At 44.1% G+C, this 21,067-nt stretch overlaps 1 protein-coding gene across 7 annotated transcripts in view; it reads right to left on the bottom strand.

Moving 5' to 3' along the window:
• ebf3a (EBF transcription factor 3a) overlaps positions 1 to 21,067 on the bottom strand; it is a 75,639-nt gene that overhangs the window by 35,241 nt on the left and 19,331 nt on the right. For all 7 annotated transcript variants that reach the window (XM_051939555.1, XM_051939554.1, XM_051939553.1 and 4 more), the window contains exon 7: positions 2,028 to 2,109. In XM_051939555.1, coding sequence (XP_051795515.1) covers positions 2,028 to 2,109 — 82 coding nt within the window. The remainder of the gene's footprint in view (positions 1 to 2,027; positions 2,110 to 21,067) is intronic.

The raw sequence follows: 21,067 nt of genomic DNA, 5'->3' as shown, positions 1-21,067 counted from the left end.
GGTGTCCTCTCTGTCGCCACGGTGACTAACCAGCACATCCTTCACCTGCTGTCACCACGACAACCACAGCCCAGTCCACAGGCTTCACCTGACTTCACCTGTCTGCCTCCTCCTGTTAAACGCCTGATCCACCTGGATGTGTGTGTGTGTGTGTGTGTGTGTGTGTGTGTGTGTGTGTGTGTGTGTGTGTGTGTGTGTGTGTGTGTGTGTGTGTGTGTGCAAAGAGGAAGTGTCTGTTTAAAGCCTCCTCTGGTTAACATCCAGTTTATTTTACTGCTGCAGAAGAGAAACAGGATTATTAAATATAAATCAGTTAGATCTTCATAAAGTTCCTCCAGAACCTCCTCAGAACATCTGGTTCTTCATCTCAAATACCTTTATCAGTGATCAGAGTTCTACCTTCAGACTGGGAATATTTCCAGAGTTCCAGGTTCTTGAAGTCCATAGAGGAGAACGTGCCCTGGAGAAAGTTCAAGAGTAGACCTACTGACAACTGTACAGTTGTCAGTAGGTCTACTCTAGAACTTTCTCCAGTTGTCGGTAGGTCTACTCTGAAACTTTCTCCAGTTGTCGGTAGGTCTACTCTAAAACTTTCTATAGTTGTCAGTAGGTCTACTCTAGAACTTTCTCCAGTTGTCGGTAGATCTACTCTAGAACTTTCTCCAGTTGTCAGTAGGTCTACTCTAGAACTTTCTCCAGTTGTCGGTAGGTCTACTCTAGAACTTTCTCCAGGGGACGTTCTCCTTTCCTGCTTCCAGTCTTTAAGTTTAGTCTCACTTAGAACATTCCAGGTCCTTGAAGTCCACAGAGGTGGGTCCAGATTTATCACTTTTTAATGGATTTTTTCCCATCATTTCTGATCCTCAGAACTTCATCAGTCCAGCAGATAGAACCATAACATTTAGGAGGAGAAACATCTGAGTTCAGCCCTGTGACAGACTGGTGACCTGTTCAGGGTGTCCCCTGCCTTCACCCAAGTCAGCTGGGATAGACTCCAGCACCCCCCAGCACCCCCCATGACCCTAGTGAGGATAAAGTGGTGTGTGGAGAATGGATGAATGGATGGATGAATGGATGAACATCTGAGTTCTGGTAGAAACTGATGCCAGATCAGTTTAAATCCATCCAGGAGTCTCAGTGTGGACCTGGTTTAATCATTTACAATCATGTGTTTCTAATTTCAGTCAGTAATCATTGTTTTTAGTGTTATTTATGATCAATATTTAACATTTTAAAGCATTTATTGTCCCATTTTAAACTCCATCATAAAACATTGTCATATTTTAAAGCATTACCTTTTTCATTAACTTTTTAGTCAATATTTAAACTTTTATTAAACAGTGATCAATAAGTCACTGGTCAGGTTATTAGCTAATCTGAATAAACACCAAACTGAAGAATTATTGTTTTCTTTAAAATTTCACAAAACAAACTTCAGCTGAGGAAGAATTTTCAGTTTGACTTAAAGAGAAAACCTGTTTTATTTTCTGATTTAACTTCAGGTTTAGTTTTCCTCAGACGGTCTGATCTACCAGCTGGTCTAATAATGGGTTTAAATCATCAAAACATTCATTACATCAGTCGAACTTCTGTGGTTTCAGCTCCTCCACTCAGTATTTCCTGGTTTCTTTCCTCTCCTCATTTTAAACATTTTCTGGTGTTTTAGAGACAAACAGCTGATTAATGGAGAAATAATCACAGAATTATGAAGCTAGTTTCATGAGTTACAAAGTTTATCTGTGGTGGATCAACAGGAAAATATGGACTGATTATGGAGCTGTACATGTTTTTTTTTTATTAAGGATGGATATATATTTATATATAGACAGACAGACAGTCTTTATGACCTCTCATATTTTATCTGTAAAGCAATAAGCCTCAGGCCGCCCTGCTGCAGTGCATGATGGGAACAGTGGAGTCTCTGCCCTTTAGGGAAATGAATTCATCTGAGTGTGTGTGTGTGTGTGTCTGTGTGTGTGTGTGTGTGTGTGTGTGTGTGTGTGTGTGTGTGTTTGTGTGTGTTTTACCTGAAACCTCCTCATGTCTCGTGGGTTTCCTGCGTTTTTCAAACAGTTCTGGTTACACTTGAGGAAGAACTTGAGGAAGAACCTGCAGACACACAGATGAGGTATTGATCAGGTATTGATCAGGTATTGATCAGGTATTGATCAGGCTAGCTTATTGCTGATCAGTGATGAATCTGAAGCATCATTAAACCTCCAGCAATGTTAAACAGTTTTCAGACATCCCATCATTTATGACATCCTGCATTCAGAACCACTCTGAGGTCTTCAGTGTCGTTCCTTTTCATCCAGTCACAGCCAGAATACTAAACACATCCTAAACATGACATTAAAAACTGAAAACTGATTGGTGTCATAAAGATACATCAGAAACTTTTAGCCTTGGCTCATTGGGTGAGTCCTTCAGCAGAAAACAGACCAACCAACATCTGGATGTCAGAGAGCTTCTACAGTAAGAAATGACCTCATCCTGATCCACAGGAAAACCACTGAAGACATCACAGGAGCTCCAGCAGCAGTGGTCAAACCAAACTGGTGTCCAGTGTTCCACCAGACTTTAGATCATGGCTGAAGGTCCTACAAGGCTGTCTAGAAGAACATGATCAATCAGAGGCTGTGTCCGAAATCGCATACTAACGTACTACATACTACATTCTCAATGAGTATATACTGTATACTACGTACTATAAGTATGATTAGAATGCAGACCGTTCACACTGTAGTATACTACTACGTTTCCCATAATGCATTTCAAACCTCCGACGACAAAAACCGGAAGTACGGCTATCAAATATCTCGGCTGAATGTCGGCTTCAGGTCGATTTTATGCTAACAAACAGTCGCATAATTAATGTGGTAATTTCAAGCCGGCACTCCTCATGCAGTTATTAGCCAGATTATGTGAATCGTTTCAATTGTAGCTGCAGGCTACTGGAGGTAGCTGCTACTTGTTCTGTATGCAAAGCGAGCTGCTGCAACTAGCTGCTAGCATTCAGTAGCACGCTGTGAGGCGTCTGACAAATTTAAAACATTGATCAGAAAACGCCTATTTCTCAAATCTGTGGGGTGATTAGGATGACTACTTAACCACATAAAATAAAATAAAAATCGCCCCGGTCAGGCCACATATCCCGCGGAGGCTTCCATTTCGGTGGATAGCTTGCAAAGCATTATGGGGCGGTTGAGTATGACTAGTGTGGTCACCGCGCATACTTAAAAATTTTCCGGAAATAGTATACATCCGGGTATTTCTCGCGTACTCAGGCTTTTCATACTATCTAATGTGAACGCACTACATACTTATTTTGACGTCACACTTAGTATGAGTAGTACGTTAGTATGCCATTTCGGACACAGCCAGAGACAGAGGTTAGCCCCAAGAACTGGACAGACAGGAAGTGGAAGAAGATTCTGTGGTCTGATGAGTCCAGTTTCCAGCTTCATCTTCCACCTGCTAATGTGAGGCTATAGAAGACCAGGAGAAGCATCATCTCCAGCATGGACAGGACCTGCTGTCATGCATGGTGGAGGCAGTATCATGGTGCTACTGGTGGTGGTCATCTCATTGAACTCAGCCAAGTATTGTTCCATTCTCCAAACCCACGTGCTCCCTTCTGCTCTATTCTGTGGAGGTCTAACTGGATGTTCTACCAGTTAATGCTCCTTGAACTCATCCAGGACTAGCAGAACCCATCCAGGACTAGTAGAACCCATCCAGGAATAGTAGAACTCATCCAGGACTAGCAGAACCCATCCAGGGTGAGTAGAACTCATCCAGGATCAGTAGAACCCATCCAGGACTAGCAGAACCCATCCAGGATCAGTAGAACTCATCCAGGACCAGTAGAACTCATCCAGGATCAGTAGAACCCATCCAGGACTAGCAGAACCCATCCAGGATCAGTAGAACTTATTCAGGATCAGTAGAACCCATCCAGGACTAGCAGAACCCATCCAGGATCAGTAGAACCCATCCAGGACTAGGAGAACCCATCCAGGATCAGTAGAACTCATCCAGGACCAGTAGAATTCATCCAGGATCAGTAGAACTCATCCAGGACCAGTAGAACTCCTCCAGGACTAGCAGAACCCATCCAAGATCAGTAGAACTCATCCAGGACCAGTAGAACTTATTCAGGATCAGTAGAACCCATCCAGGACTAGCAGAACCCATCCAGGATCAGTAGAACCCATCCAGGACTAGGAGAACCCATCCAGGATCAGTAGAACTCATCCAGGATCAGTAGAACCCATCCAGGACTAGCAGAACCCATCCAGGATCAGTAGAACCCATCCAGGACTAGGAGAACCCATCCAGGATCAGTAGAACTCATCCAGGACCAGTAGAATTCATCCAGGATCAGTAGAACTCATCCAGGACCAGTAGAACTCCTCCAGGACTAGCAAAACCCATCCAAGATCAGTAGAACTCATCCAGGACCAGTAGAACTCATCCAGGATCAGCAGAATCCATCCAGGACCAGTAGAACCCATCCAGGACTAGCAGAACCCATCCAGGACCAGCAGAACTCATCCAGGACCAGTAGAACTCATCCAGGATCAGTAGAACCCATCCAGGACTAGCAGAACCCATCCAGGATCAGTAGAACCCATCCAGGACCAATAGAACTTGGCTGCAGGAGCTCAGTATCCAGGTCTGAGAGGGGCCAGATCAATCCCTGGACATGACTGAAGATCTGTGATGGATTATCAGAAGGTCTGATTCAGATTTAGAAGAATTTAATGCAGTAATTCAAGAAGAACGGGACCATTCTCCTCCTCCATCTTCTCCTCCACCTCCTCCCCCACTTCCTCCTCTAACTCCTCCTCCACCTTCTCTGTCTCCTCTACCTCCACCACCTCCTCCTCCACCTCCTCCTCCACCTCCTCCTCCACCTCCTCCTCCATCTCCTCCTCCACCTCCTCCCCCACCTCCTCCACCACCTCCTCCTCCACCTCCTCCTCCACCTCCTCCCCCACCTCCTCCACCACCTCCTCCTCCACCTCCTCCTCCATCTCCTCCTCCACCTCCTCCCCCACCTCCTCCACCACCTCCTCCTCCACCTCCTCCCCCACCTCCTCCACCACCTCCTCCTCCATCTCCTCCTCCACCTCCTCCCCCACCTCCTCCACCACCTCCTCCTCCACCTCCTCCTCCACCTCCTCCTCCATCTCCTCCTCCACCTCCTCCTCCACCTCCTCCTCCATCTCCTCCTCCACCACCTCCTCCTCCACCTCCTCCTCCACCTCCTCCTCCATCTCCTCCTCCACCTCCTCCTCCACCTCCTCCTCCACCTCCTCCACCACCTCCTCCTCCACCTCCTCCTCCACCTCCTCCCCCACCTCCTCCACCACCTCCTCCTCCACCTCCTCCTCCACCTCCTCCTCCACCTCCTCCCCCACCTCCTCCACCACCTCCTCCTCCATCTCCTCCTCCACCTCCTCCCCCACCTCCTCCACCACCTCCTCCTCCATCTCCTCCTCCACCTCCTCCCCCACCTCCTCCACCACCTCCTCCTCCACCTCCTCCTCCATCTCCTCCTCCACCTCCTCCTCCACCTCCTCCTCTATCTCCTCCTCCACCACCTCCTCCTCCACCTCCTCCTCCATCTCCTCCTCCACCTCCTCCTCCACCTCCTCCTCCACCTCCTCCTCCATCTCCTCCTCCACCTCCTCCTCCATCTCCTCCTCCACCTCCTCCCCCACCTCCTCCACCACCTCCTCCTCCATCTCCTCCTCCACCTCCTCCTCCACCTCCTCCTCCACCTCCTCCTCCATCTCCTCCTCCACCTCCTCCTCCACCTCCTCCTCCATCTCCTCCTCCACCTCCTCCTCCATCTCCTCCTCCACCTCCTCCTCCATCTCCTCCTCCACCTCCTCCCCCACCTCCTCCACCACCTCCTCCTCCACCTCCTCCTCCACCTCCTCCTCCATCTCCTCCTCCATCTCCTCCTCCATCTCCTCCTCCATCCTCTATTATCTCTGAACGGAGTCATCCAGGTCATAAATCTACACAACGACAGATTAAAGCTTAAATTTGTATCAGATAGGAACACCTGAAACACACACACACACACACACACACATACACTCTCTCTCTCTCTCTCTCTCTCTCTCTCTCTCTCTCTCTCTCTCTCTTCTGTTCCAGTCTATTACTGCTCATATTTACGAGCAGGAAATTAGGACGCAAATTTATCTCCACTACGAACAAAAGTCACACACACACACTAAATCTGAACACACACACTAAATCTGAAAACACACACTAAATCTGAACACACACACTAAATCTGAACACACACACACACACTGTCTGTCTGAGTTAATAAGCTCTATGAGGTAGAAAATGTAGTGAGAGGACGACTTCTACTGACGGTAATGTACTCAGAGAGAGAGTTACTGAGTGTGTGTGTTAGTGAGTGTGTGTGAGTGTGTTAGTGAGTGTGTGTGATTTACTGCAGCTCCAGCCGTTAATGTGATCCGAGTCATTTCTTGTGTCTCAGGTTCATCTTTACTTTCCAGCAGCTGCTGCAGACAAACTAGATTTCTGTAGCCTAGCCGCTTTAGAAAACCCACAGCAACGAATTTAATTCTCTGCCAGGGTCGAAAACAAAAACAACAACAGTCGTTGAGCTCCATTAGCATCGACTCTGAATAATCTTTCTGTTAACATGTCTGTAATATGCTTGAGCTTCACCCATTGACTGTATAAATAAGGCTTCATCAAACTACCGCGTCCTCTGATTTCCGGCGCTCTAGGAGCCTATTCGTTGCGCTGATTGGTTGTATACCTACCCGATTGCTACAGAGTGATTTGAAAGACAACCTTTTAGCCCGCCTACCTCCCTGTCGAGAGTTCCTAGACCCTTGTGTCTTCAGATAAGATTTCTGTTCATTGGTTAAAGATTTCTGTATCATTATCAGATAGCGGCATGGTGTCACTCGAACCACGACAACCAGTGAACACTACATCAGCTGATTGTGATCCTACTACAAATCCACCTCTGAGGACTTATCAGGACTTATCCATCAGAAATGATCCAAGGAACAACTGATTAAACTGTGGGGGTGTTTCTGAGTCCCATCGATTCCCACTACCCGCGACATACAGTGCCTTGTGAAAGTATTCGGCCTCCTTGAACTTTTCAACCTTTCGCCACATTTCAGGCTTCAAACATAAAGATATAAAATTCTAATTTTTTGTCAAGAATCAACAACAAGTGGGACACAATCGTGAAGTGGAATGAAATTTATTGGATATTTTAAACTTTTTTAACAAATAAAAAACTGAAAAGTGGAGCGTGCAATATTATTGGGCCCCTTTACTTTCAGTGCAGCAAACTCACTCCAGAAGTTCAGTGAGGATCTCTGAATGATCCAATGTTGTCCTAAATGACTGATGATGATAAATAGAATCCACCTGTGTGTAATCAAGTCTCCGTATAAATGCACCTGCTCTGTGATAGTCTCAGGGTTCTGTTTAAAGTGCAGAGAGCATCATGAAGACCAAGGAACACACCAGGCAGGTCCCAGATACTGTTGTGGAGAAGTTTAAAGCCGGATTTGGAAACAAAAAGATTTCCCAAGCTTTAAACATCTCAAGGAGCACTGTGCAAGCAATCATATTGAAATGGAAGGAGTATCAGACCACTGCAAATCTACCAAGACCCGGCCGTCCCTCTAAACTTTCACCTCCAACAAGGAGAAGACTGATCAGAGATGCAGCCAAGAGGCCCATGATCACTCTGGATGAACTGCAGAGATCTACAGCTGAGGTGGGAGAGTCTGTCCATAGGACAACAATCAGTCGTACACTGCACAAATCTGGCCTTTATGGAAGAGTGGCAAGAAGAAAGCCATTTCTCAAAGATATCCATAAAAAGTCTGGTTTGAAGTTTGCCACAAGCCACCTGGGAGACACAGCAAACATGTGGAAGAAGGTGCTCTGGTCAGAGGAAACCAAAATCCAACTTTTTGGCCACAATGCAAAACCATATGTTTGGCGTAAAAGCAACACAGCTCATCACCCTGAACACACCATCCCCACTGTCAAACATGGTGGTGGCAGCCTCATGGTTTGGGCCTGCTTTTCTTCAGCAGGGACAGGGAAGATGGTTCAAATTGATGGGAAGATGAATGGAGCCAAATACAGGAGCATTCTGGAAGAAAACCTGTTGGAGTCTGCAAAAGACCTGAGACTGGGACGGAGATTTATCTTCCAACAGGACAATGATCCAAAACATAAAGCCAAATCTACAATGGAATGGTTCACAAATAAACGTATCCAGGTGTTAGAATGGCCAAGTCAAAGTCCAGACCTGAATCCAATCCAGAATCTGTGGGCAGAGCTGAAGACTGCTGTTCACAAACGCTCTCCATCCAACCTCACTGAGCTCCAGCTGTTTTACAAGGAAGAATGGGCAAGAATTTCAGTCTCTGGATGTGCAAAACTGATAGAGACATACCCCAAGAGACTTGCAGCTGTAACTGCAGCAAAAGGTGGCGCTACAAAGTATTAATGCAAGGGGGCCCAATAATATTGCACGCCCCACTTTTCAGGTTTGTATTTGTTAAAAAAGTTTAAAATATCCAATAAATTTCATTCAACTTCACGATTGTGTCCCAATTGTTGTTGATTCTTGACAAAAAATTAGAATTTTATATCTTTATGTTTGAAGCCTGAAATGTGGCGAAAGGTTGAAAAGTTCAAGGGGGCCGAATACTTTCACAAGGCACTGTATTTAGGCAACAAGTCCTCCAATTCATACGACCACACAGGTGGTATGTAACGTGCACCGGAATACGACCCATGAGAGCGTATTCACGTTAGCGCCCCTACAGGGAAAAGGAATGCAAAGTTTGTTCATGGTGACTTTTCACCTGCGACACCGGAGTGTCGATATTTACTCAACCGCTAGAGGTCGCTTAACGTCAAAACGTAACACTCGGTCGTAATACGGGCGTGTACAGACGACCTATGTGGTCATTTTTTGTTTGAGGACAGGCTCTATTTAGGTCACCATCAACTTACACATGCAGAACACACGCCTGTACTCAGGTCATTTTTTTAATAAAGATTTCAGCCGTCAGTAATGATCCAACCACTGAGCAGCCCTTGACATTAATATCAATCAATAGCTTCATCATTTAGCGGTTAGCGTTAGCCTGCTGGACACTGACCTCTGACCTCTGCTGTGATTGGACACCAGAGAAGCTGTGAGACGGCAACACGCTGCTGTCCATGTTCTCTGCATTTTCTCTGTTTGTTCTATGCATGTTCTCTCCATGTTCTCTCCATGTTCTCTGCGTGTTCTATGTGTGTTCTCTCCATGTTCTCGGCATGTTCTTTGCTTGTTCTATGCATGTTCTCTGCGTGTTATATGCGTATTCTCTCCATGTTCTGTCCATGTTCTCTCCATGTTCTCTGCTTGTTGTATGCATGTTCTCTCCATGTTCTCTGCGTGTTCTCTCCATGTTCTCTCCATGTTCTCTGCGTGTTCTATGCGTGTTCTGTCCATGTTCTCTGCATGTTCTTTGCGTGTTCTATATGTGTTCTTTCCATGTTCTCTGCATGTTCTCTTTGTGTTCTATGCGTGTTCTCTCCATCTTCTCTGCATGTTCTATGTGTGTTCTGTGCATGTTCTATGTGTGTTCTGTGCATGTTCTATGTGTGTTCTGTGCATGTTCTATGTGTGTTCTCTGCATGTTCTCTGCATGTTCTATGTGTGTTCTCTCCATGTTCTCTGCATGTTCTATGCGTGTTCTCTCCATGTTCTCTGCATGTTCTATGCATGTTCTCTCCATGTTCTCTGCATGTTCTGTGTGTTCTCTGCATGTTCTCTCCATGTTCTCTGCATGTTCTCTGTGTGTTCTCTTCATGTTCTATATGTGTTCTTTCCATGTTCTCTGCATGATCTCTTTGTGTTCTATGCGTGTTCTCTCCATGTTCTCTTCATGTTCTATGCATGTTCTATGCATGTTCTCTCCATGTTCTCTCCGTGTTCTCTGCGTGTTCTATGTGTGTTCTCTCCATGTTTTCATCATGTTCCCTGCATGTTCTCTCCATGTTCTCTCCATGTTCTCTCCGTGTTCTCTCCATGTTCTCTGCGTGTTCTATGCGTGTTCTCTCCATGTTCTCTTCATGTTCCCTGCATGTTCTCTCCATGTTCTCTGCATGTTCTATGCGTGTTCTCTCCATGTTCTCTGCATGTTCTCTGTGTGCTCTCTCCATGTTCTCTGTGTGTTCTCTGCATGTTCTCTTCATGTTCCCTGCATGTTCTCTCCATGTTCTCTCCATGTTCTATGCATGTTCCCTGCATGTTCTCTCCATGTTCTCTCCATGTTCTCTCCATGTTCTCTCCATGTTCTCTGCGTGTTCTATGCGTGTTCTCTCCATGTTCTCTCCATGTTCTCTCCATGTTCTCTCCGTGTTCTCTCCATGTTCTCTGCGTGTTCTATGTGTGTTCTCTCCATGTTTTCTTCATGTTCCCTGCATGTTCTCTCCATGTTCTCTCCATGTTCTCTCCATGTTCTCTGCGTGTTCTATGCGTGTTCTCTCCATGTTCTGTTCATGTTCCCTGCATGTTCTCTCCATGTTCTCTGCATGTTCTATGCGTGTTCTCTCCGTGTTCTCTCCATGTTCTATGCATGTTCTCTCCGTGTTCTCTCCATGTTCTCTCCATGTTCTATGCATGTTCTATGCATGTTCTCTCCGTGTTCTCTCCATGTTCTATGCATGTTCTCTCCGTGTTCTCTCCATGTTCTCTGCGTGTTCTATGCGTGTTCTCTCCATGTTCTCTCCATGTTCTATGCATGTTCTATGCATGTTCTCTCCGTGTTCTCTCCATGTTCTATGCATGTTCTCTCCGTGTTCTCTCCATGTTCTCTGCGTGTTCTATGTGTGTTCTCTCCATGTTTTCTTCATGTTCCCTGCATGTTCTCTCCATGTTCTCTCCGTGTTCTCTCCATGTTCTCTGCATGTTCTATGCGTGTTCTCTCCATGTTCTCTTCATGTTCCCTGCATGTTCTCTCCATGTTCTCTCCATGTTCTCTCCGTGTTCTCTCCATGTTCTCTGCGTGTTCTATGTGTGTTCTCTCCATGTTTTCTTCATGTTCTCTCCATGTTCTCTCCATGTTCTCTCCATGTTCTCTGCGTGTTCTATGCGTGTTCTCTCCATGTTCTCGCCATGTTCTCTGTGTGTTCTCTGCATGTTCTCTACATGTTCTCTGCATGTTTTGGTGTTGTCCTTGTCTTGTTCTCTCTTCATGCCGTCTGTTTGTTTGTTTGTTTGTTTGTTTGTTTGTTTGTTTACAGCGTTAATCGTTTGTTGCGTGTTCTTGCTCTGACCTTTCCGTGTTGTTCCGTCTCATTACTGCATGTTCTAATCATGTTCTGTGCGTGTTTCCTGCATGTTCCTGGCATTAATTAGAGGATGTGTGTGGAAGTGAAGCAGACGTTCTCATTTCCGTGTTCAGACATCCAGGAACCCGCAGAATAAAAACCCGTCATGATCTCTGCTGACGTTCTCTGGAGGTTTGATTACCGTGGAACATTTTACAAAGATGTTCCTCTCCTTTAAGACACACGCTACTCATTTTCTCACATTTTAATAAGATTTTCTGAACATTTAGTTGATATTTTAATAAAAATTATGAACATTTTGTTGATATTTCTGAATAATGTAATACTTCCAGACATGTTCAATAATTCTATTTATATCTTTGGACATTTATTAAACAGAATTTCTGTTGAACTGAATATTGCTATTTTTTTAATATTGTGACTTGTGAAAATTCTTTTATGAACACTTTTTTAGACAGGTGTTTTATCTTCTGAGATTTGAGGTGAATTTTCCTGCACTTATGATGTTATAATATTAAATGTGGACTCTTTGGGACGTTTCTGATTTAATTTCTGCATTTTCTTCAGTTTATTATTTATCATTACCTGAAAACTGGTTTTCTGCTGATTAAATTAAAATAATAAAAGAGAGAGAGAGAGAGAGAGAGAGAGAGAGAGAGTGAGAGTGTGTGTGTTTCAGTCATAATAGCTGTTAATTAGCTCCATGTTCAAAACCAGCCGCTGATGCTAATTAGTAAAAACCTGTCCAGCATTTGGTGATAATTAGAGCGACAGGCCCAAACACATCTGACCACACACACACACACACACACACACACACACACACACACACACACACACACAAACACTGATTGTGTGTCTGTAGAGGAGACTAAATGTGTGATTCTGCAAACGATGAAAAGTGTTGAGTTTGAATGTTTGGATGTCAGATGGAAGCACAGCCTGGAGGACGGAGCACCAGCTGGAACACACAATAATACACAATAACACACAGTAACACACAGTAACACACAGTAACACACAGAGTGAACAGAGGCTGAGCAGGTCCAGGACCAGCTGGAGTCCAGATGTGTTCCAGATGTTCAGTTCTGATCTTAAATCTCCTTCATGTTAAACCTTTTCTGTCGGTTCTTTAAGAACGTTTCTGCAACGTCACCTTCAGTCTGAACGGATCCGGTTCTTCCAGAAACAAACCAGTTCTGGCTCTGGTCGGATTGTTTCTGTCTTCATAGAAACCACAGATTAAACTGGACTGAAGCTCAAAGTTCTGCAGAACTTGGACTGGTGGATGTTCTGAATGGATTGGTTTGGACTGGGTTTAGGCTTAGTATCAGACAAAGTTCTGGACAAGTTCTGGACTGGCTTTAGACCTATTCTGGATCAGTTCTGGACTGGTTTTCCTGCTCGGTGCTGTTCCAGGACCAGTTCATTCAGTTTGAGCTCTTGTCAGTTTCTAGATCTTTGCTTCCAGATGTTTCCTCCTTATGAAGATCTCATGGCTCAACCGCTAAAACCAGGTCCAGGGTCTCCTTCAGTCTGGACCGGAACCAGAGTAAAACCAGGTCCAGGGTCTCCTTCAGTCTGGACCAGAACCAGAGCAAAACCAGGTCCAGGTTCTCCATCAGGCTGGTGTTTCTACGGCAGCCAGACGGGGTCAAACCCAGAGACGGAATATTCAGAGTCTGACATTTAATGATGAACACCTGAATGTCAGCCGTCAGTCACTGCTGCTCACACACACAACAATAACACAACACAACAATACGCACTAATACCATTATACACACCAACACACATGAACACAATAACACACCAGTGTGTGTCAGTGTGGAACCAGGTTGTGTCCAGAGGAGGTGCAGAAGGAGGTAATTAGAGGAGATAATGAGGAGTCCATCATCTCCTCTTCACAGTAAATGAAACCCGACACCTCTTCCTCCTCCTCTTCCTCTTCCTCTTCCTCTTCCTCTTCCTCGTCCTCCTCCTCTTCCTCGTCCTCCTCCTCTTCCTCTTCCTCTTCCTCGTCCTCCTCCTCTTCCTCCTCCTCTTCCTCCTCCTCTTCCTCGTCCTCCTCCTCTTCCTCTTCCTCGTCCTCTTCCTCTTCCTCTTCCTCCTCCTCTTCCTCTTCCTCGTCCTCTTCCTCCTCCTCTTCCTCCTCCTCTTCCTCTTCCTCCTCCTCTTCCTCTTCCTCTTCCTCGTCCTCTTCCTCGTCCTCTTCCTCGTCCTCCTCCTCTTCCTCCTCCTCTTCCTCTTCCTCTTCCTCTTCCTCGTCCTCCTCCTCTTCCTCCTCCTCTTCCTCTTCCTCGTCCTCTTCCTCGTCCTCTTCCTCGTCCTCCTCCTCTTCCTCCTCCTCGTCCTCTTCCTCCTCCTCTTCCTCGTCCTCTTCCTCCTCCTCTTCCTCGTCCTCTTCCTCCTCCTCTTCCTCCTCCTCTTCCTCTTCCTCCTCCTCTTCCTCGTCCTCCTCCTCGTCCTCTTCCTCGTCCTCTTCCTCTTTCTCCTCTGATCTTCATCACTGAAGAGGTCATGAATCCACTGAGTTCCTCCAGATCTTTATCTAGAACCCTTCACAGACTGTTCTCCATCAGACAAACCAGCTGCTGTTTCCTCCTCCAGTGTCTCTGAATTTCACAGTGAGGTTCCTCAACATATGGCTGGTTCTCTAGATGTTCTAAAGCTGCAGTAGAACAGTGGACTCCTGAGGAGGTTCATGACTTCCAGCCAGAACTCAGACTGGGCTCTCCAGAGTTCCTGAATCCCAACAGCTGATGGAACAGACCTAGAACCCAGATCTGACCAGTCAGAGAGCAGGATGGTAGTCAGGCAGCTGGTTCTAAGGTTCTGGGTGAAGTTCTCTGTGGGACCTCCAGTCAGTTCCAGAACAGAATGTCTCTTTGAACAGTAGAATCACTACTTTAAGTTCCACAGAGAACGTTTCAGTCAGGGGTTCTTTAATCACTGGTTCTTTAAACGCCTCATAGAACCTTCAGAAACATGTAGCCCACAGTAGACTACTAGACAAAGAAATAAACTAGAGTACATAAAAGCTGACATTTGAAACTCTAGCAAAATAAATAAATAGTTATTATATATAGAAATAGTTAAAACCTTTAAATAGTTAGAACTCTGCACAGTGAAGTTTAAAACATCATTAAAATACAAAGTGAATTTGATTTGCCAGGACTGCTAACCTTCCCAGCAAGTTGATTTCTCGCGATATTTGTGAGTTCACAAATCTCTCAAGAAACCATCTTGCTCCGCTCCCACATTCACTGTTCGTACAGAACCAAGTTGGTTCGGGCCAATCACGCAGCAGTATTTGTGTGTGGGGCGGGATATCCGGGTGTGAAGACGACAGTAGATCAAAACAAACAACGGAGGACAACGATCGTGTCGATGCTGCTATTAAGTCAGTTTTAGCTGAATCTCGTATCGCTTCCTTGAAGGAAGAACAACGAGAGGCTCTTTGTGCATTTCTGGATGGTAAAGATGTTTGTGCTTTTTTACCTACAGGTTTTGGTAAGAGTTTAATCTACCAATTGGCTCCGCTCGTTGTGAAGATCCCGCGATTGGCTAAAAACAAACCTGTCAGAGGCGGGACATACTGTTGCATTGTCCAATCCGTGCCTCTTTCCTCCGAACGGATTTACATGGAGCGGTCCCAGATTGATATTGTGGAGTATTATCAAGTACTACACAATTATTAATCTGGCTATTGCCAGGTTACAGGAGTGTGGGATCTGAGTAAAAACTTGAGTGCACAACCAATTGTTGATGTGAGCACACTTCACATCAGCCAATTAGATTGTTTGTCCCGCCCCTTTTTGGTTACTCTAAAATCAAGTTTTGTTGCACACAAGAGAACGGCACGCGGCAAGAGGGAGAGATACACTGTTCATGTCCGGTACAAATGTATGAATAAGAAAGCAAAGATATCCATGTTCCAGAGTGAAACCTAAGAGCCGGAGGAGGCCATTTCTTCGTTTATTGTCTGACGTTTGGCTTCGGTGAGCTGAAATCGGCATGTAATCACGCTAGCCACTATGCTAATTTTTTATCATTGTAAGTTACACTGACTTATGCTAAACGTGTTAGCATTCTGACGTGTTTGGTAGTTAAAAGAATGTGAAACGCGGTGTATTCATATCTCATACGTTCATATTTTCAGGTGAACAATCATTGTGTGTTGTGTACTGTGCACAAGGTTAATTACTTTTCCTGAGGTGTCTAAATTCATGATGTCAACCGTTAACTTGAAAAAACTAGTTAAAACCGGTGATAATATTTTTGAAGTGAGTGTGTGAAATAGCACTATGTTTGACAAGATGAGAAATGAGATGAGAGATAATTTGCAATTATTTTGTTCAAACAAAAATGGTGATTGAATTCTGACCTTGCCCATAGGTCAGGTTTTTTGAGTAGGATTCCAATACCAGATTGCACTAGTGTGAGAACTGAAGTCTCCTAAACTCTGCTGGGGATTCCTGGAAGAACTTTGAAGAACTCCATTAGTGGATGGCGAGCCACTGCCCAAAAGAACCAACCTACAGGTGTGACGTGCAGAAGGATTGAACTGTGTTGTGGGTGTGTGTCACACAGCACAGGCAAACAAACTATTTGGACTGAGGACGAAAGGACAAAAACTTCAGATTGGACATGATCTACTTTATAATAATGGATTACATTTATATAGTGCTTTTCTTGGCACTCAAAGTGCTTCACAATGAATCCATTATTCACTCACACATTCTCACTCTGGTGGTGGTAAGCTACATTTGTAGCCACAGCTGTCCTGGGGCAGACTGATGGAAGCGTGGCTGTTAATCCGCGTCTACAGCCCCTCTGACCACCACCAACATTCACACGCATTCATACACCAGTGTGAGAGCAGCACTGGAGGGAAGGCGGGTAAAGTGTCTTGCCCAAGGACACAACAGCACATGACTAGGTCAGAGCGGGAATCGAACCGCCGACCCTTCGATCATTGGACGACCTGCTCTACCACCTGATCCACAGCTGCCCTTAAATGGTGTTTCTGTAAAGGGAAGCAGCTGCAATTTTTGTTTTTTTTTTCAATACAAACTGTGTTTTCTAGTTGCAGTGTCTGTGTCATATTTCACTTTGGTTGTTCAGCATCTGGGCTCCATGCCATCCCTTTAAATCTTCTGATTCTGGTCCCGATTCCTATTATCTATCTATTCTCCTATTCCTCTTATACTGGTTACAAACACGTTCCTTCAGATATGAAGAAATGTTCTCCTAAAAACAAAGTGGGTTCCACCTGGTTCTGTTCTGACTTTTAAGAAAATACCGTAAATGTAAATATTTGCAGCATTTCTGGGTTCTATGTCAGCGAGAACACGTTCTAAGATCTGGAACATTTGAGTCAAAGTGTTTCCAGAAGACAATTTAAAACTGAATTTTAACTCCAGGTTCATTAATCAGAGAACTTTAAATATTAATTACAGATAATGAATAAAATACATAAAGTTTTATTTAAGAACATAAAGAACCAACAACGGAACCCAGAGGAACTCCACCACAGATTACAGCTCTAATGTTTCCTCCTGCTTTCTGTTTCCAGCAGCTTCTCTCAGCTCATTAGGAGCTCGTCCTGTCAAACCAATCAGCTGCCTCTGAGCTCATAAACAGGAACCACTGAAGCTGTAGGAAGCTGGAGCTCATTTGCATATTTAATTAACCCTACTTCTAATGAAGAGCTCTCTCTGAGTTGAACCTCCAGCCAGTCAGAGGCCAGCTCTTTATGAGGACCAATCAAACAGCAGCAGAGAATTTCTCTGAAGTCTCGTTAAGTCTTTCCTCATTAAGACTCAGCTGATGAGTAGAAACAGGATCAGGAAGAGGAAAGAACATTTAAAAGTCAAATTTCAGAGAAAAGAATGAAGAAGAGTTGAAAACAACCAGCAACCAGCAACATCAGCAACCAGCAACATCAGCAACCGGCAACCAGCAACATCAACAACCGGCAGCATCAACAACCAGCAACATCAGCAACCGTCAACTAGCAACATCAGCAACCAGCAACATCAACAACCAGCAACACCAGCAACCAGCAACATCAGCAACCAGCAACATCAGCAACCAGCAACATCAGCAACCAGCAACCAGCAACATCAACGACCGGCAGCATCAACAACCAGCAACATCAGCAACCGTCAACTCGCAACATCAGCAACCAGCAACATCAACAACCGGCAGCATCAACAACCAGCAACATCAGCAACCGTCAACTAGCAACATCAGCAACCAGCAACATCAACAACCAGCAACACCAGCAACCAGCAACATCAGCAACCAGCAGCATCAACAACCAGCAACTGGCAACCAGCAACATCAGCAACCAGTAACATCAGCAACAAGCAATACCAGCAACCAACAACATCAGCAACCAGCAACATCAGCAACCAGCAACATCAGCAACCGTCAACTAGCAACATCAGCAACCAGCAACATCAACAATCAGCAACCAGCAACACCAGCAACCAGCAACACCCAAAATCGGGTAAGTTGTCCAGCAGAAAGTTGCAGCAGTAAGTTGCCCAGCAGTCAGTTGCCCAGCAGATAGTTGCCCAGCAGATAGTTGCCAAGCAGATAGTTGCAGCAGTAAGTTGCCAAGCAGATAGTTGCACCAGTAAGTTGTCCAGCAATAAGTTGCAGCAATAAAATTGCCCAGCAGTAAGTTGCAGCAGTAATTTGCTGAGCAGATAGTTGCAGCAGTAAGTTGCCCAGTAGTAAATTGCAGCAGTAAGATGCAGCAGTAAGTTGCAGCAGTAAGTTGCCTAGCAGTAAGTTGCCCAGCAGATAGTTGCAGCAGTAAGTTGCCCAGCAGTAAGTTGCAGCAGTAAATTGCCCAGCAGTAAGTTTCCCAGCGGTATAAATAAAAAGTTAGATGTTCTCAGCGTCCTCCGCGACGAGATTCGAGACCTGAAGGTAAGTTTGGAGAACGCCTATCAACAGGTAAGTGAGCTCCAACTGGACAACGCGGAACTACGTTCTAACTTTTCCGCAGTTACAACCGAGCTGGAAACGATTAAAAGGGAGAATAAAGCGCTTAAAGAAACTGTACTGGATGTCCAATCCCGTAGTATGCGGGACAATTTAATATTTTCAGGAATCTCTGAAAGCACCACAGATAATCCGGAGACAGAAATTAAGAAATTTATGACAACGGCTTTAAAAATTCCCCAGGAAACGGTGAATAATATTTCCTTTCACCGCGTTCACAGGCTCGGAGCCCGTAGAAGCAATAAATCCCGTCCTATTATCGCTAAATTCGAACATTTTAAACAGAAAGAATTAGTTAAAAGTAAAGGACGGGAGCTTAAAGGGACCTCTTTTGGAATGAACGATCAATTCCCGAGAGAGATCAATGAGCGGCGGAAGGTATTGTTTCCCATACTGAAGCAGAACAGACAGAAGGGTAAAAGGTCTACCTTGGTTGTAGATAAACTTTATATTGACGGCCAACTGTACCGGGACCCCAATACCACTCCCTGGCTGTTCTGATCAGTATGGTGAAAAGAAAGAGCTTCGTTTATTTACTATAAATAATGTATATATTGTGTGTATATATATGAAGGTATGTCTATGTGTATATGTATTTAATCTCTCTATGGCTACTTATAATAATGGCTCACTGTTTTATGTTTGACCCCCTTCTGTTCACCTTTTTGTCTACCTCCCCTCCCTCTACTTCCCCTAACCACCTAAACTCACACCTCCCCTCTCCCCCCACACAAACTCCCTATGTAAATCTTTTGTGTGTTATATATGTCGAGGCACCAGTGTTCTTTGTTTTTTTTGTGCTCACGTTTGACATGTTTTACAGTCTTGTTATCCACACCCATCATAGATTTAAACCCTGCTATACACCCATCCAACGTTATCAGTAGACTGAGTTTATTTCATAACATACCAATATTAGGAAGCTGCTCACATAGCTCTACATCCAAGGCTGAACTTAAACTGTCTATATGCATAAACTAACTCTGGTCTCCTGGAATGTGTGTGGCACTCGCTCACAGGCAAAAAGAATAAAAATCTTAGACCATTTTTCAAAATTAAAAGCAGACATTTGTCTCCTACAAGAAACCCACCTACAAAAATCTGAAGAAAAATTACTTATTGGCATGAACTTAAATCAGGTTTATTCTGCCTCTTATAACAGTAGACAAAGAGGAGTCTCTATACTTATTCATAAGAGACTACTTTTTACTTTAAATGACATAATAGTTGACTCAGAAGGTTGATACATTATTATCCAGGCAACTATATTCAATAAAGAATATACGATTGGGAATTTGTACGCCCCTAATAATGATGATCCTTTTTTCATTCATTTTTCTCTCAACTATCTGATTTAACAGCAAACTCAACTGTTATCATTGGAGGAGACTTCAACACAGTCCTAAATCCATCAGTAGATCGCTCCAATAACACAACACGTACAAGGCAATCTCAATCTGCTAAAGTAATAGAAGAATATATGGATGATTTTGGCCTTGGCGACAGCTGGAGACTAAAAAATCCAACAAAGAAGGAATTCACCTTCCATTCCTCGGTGCATCGATCATTTTCAAGAATTGATTTTTTTCTTACAAATAATTCTATTACTGAGAAAGCTTCTACAAGAATACACCCCATTATTATCAGCGACCATGCACCAGTCTCCCTCTCCTTACAAACTGACCTCACCTTTAAACCACCTCCTACATGGCGTTTTAACATCTCACTGTTAAAAGATGAAGAGTTCGATAAGATCATAAGGAGAGAGTGGGCAGACTATCTGGAAATGAATGACTCCCCAAACTCATCTCCATCTTTACTCTGGGAAGCAGGGAAAGCAGTACTTAGAGGTAAAATTATATCATATTCATCGTATAAAAGAAACAAGATCAAAAATTAGAAAGAGATCTAGAAGATAAAATTAAACAACTAACTGATGAATATACAACAAACCCAAATAATCAGATATGGACTGAATTACAAAATACAAAAATACAGCTAGATGAGATGTTATCCAAAAGGACCGAGTTCATAATACAACAACTGAGATACAACAACTTTGAGCATAATAACAAATCAGGCAAATTTCTTGCAAACCAACTCCAACGCAATCGGGAAAAATCTCTCATAACAGCGATAAAAGGGACAACTGGTGAGTATACGCAATCACCAGAAGAAATTAATCATATTTTCTACAATTATTATTGGAATCTGTATTCAGAAAATAACAAACCCAACCCTGAGCATATTGAGGCATTTCTCAGTAGTTTAAATATGCCTCAGTTATCTACTGAACATAAAAATATCCTAGATGCTCCACTGTCCATAAATGAGCTGTCCAGTGCTGTAGACAGTATGCCTAATGGTAAGGCACCAGGTCCAGACGGTTTTCCGGCTGAATTTCTGAAGCACTTCTGGTCAACGCTGGCTCCACTGTTTTTTAGATTAATAACAGAAATTAAAACCAGTGGTCACATACAGCCTCACATGAACACAGCAGCAATTAAACTTTTATTAAAACCAGATAAAGACCCGACCCTTCCGTCAAGTTATCGCCCGATATCACTAATTAACACCGACATTAAAATTATTGCAAAGGCCTTGGCGTCTAGACTAGAGACAGTAATTTCAACAATTATTCATAATGATCAAACCGGCTTTA

This window comes from Acanthochromis polyacanthus, chromosome 19 (genome assembly GCF_021347895.1).
Source record: "Acanthochromis polyacanthus isolate Apoly-LR-REF ecotype Palm Island chromosome 19, KAUST_Apoly_ChrSc, whole genome shotgun sequence".
In the NCBI taxonomy this organism is placed as follows: Eukaryota; Metazoa; Chordata; class Actinopteri; family Pomacentridae; genus Acanthochromis; species Acanthochromis polyacanthus.
Note: the sequence above shows the minus strand (reverse complement) of the source record. Positions and strands in the feature narration are given on the sequence as shown.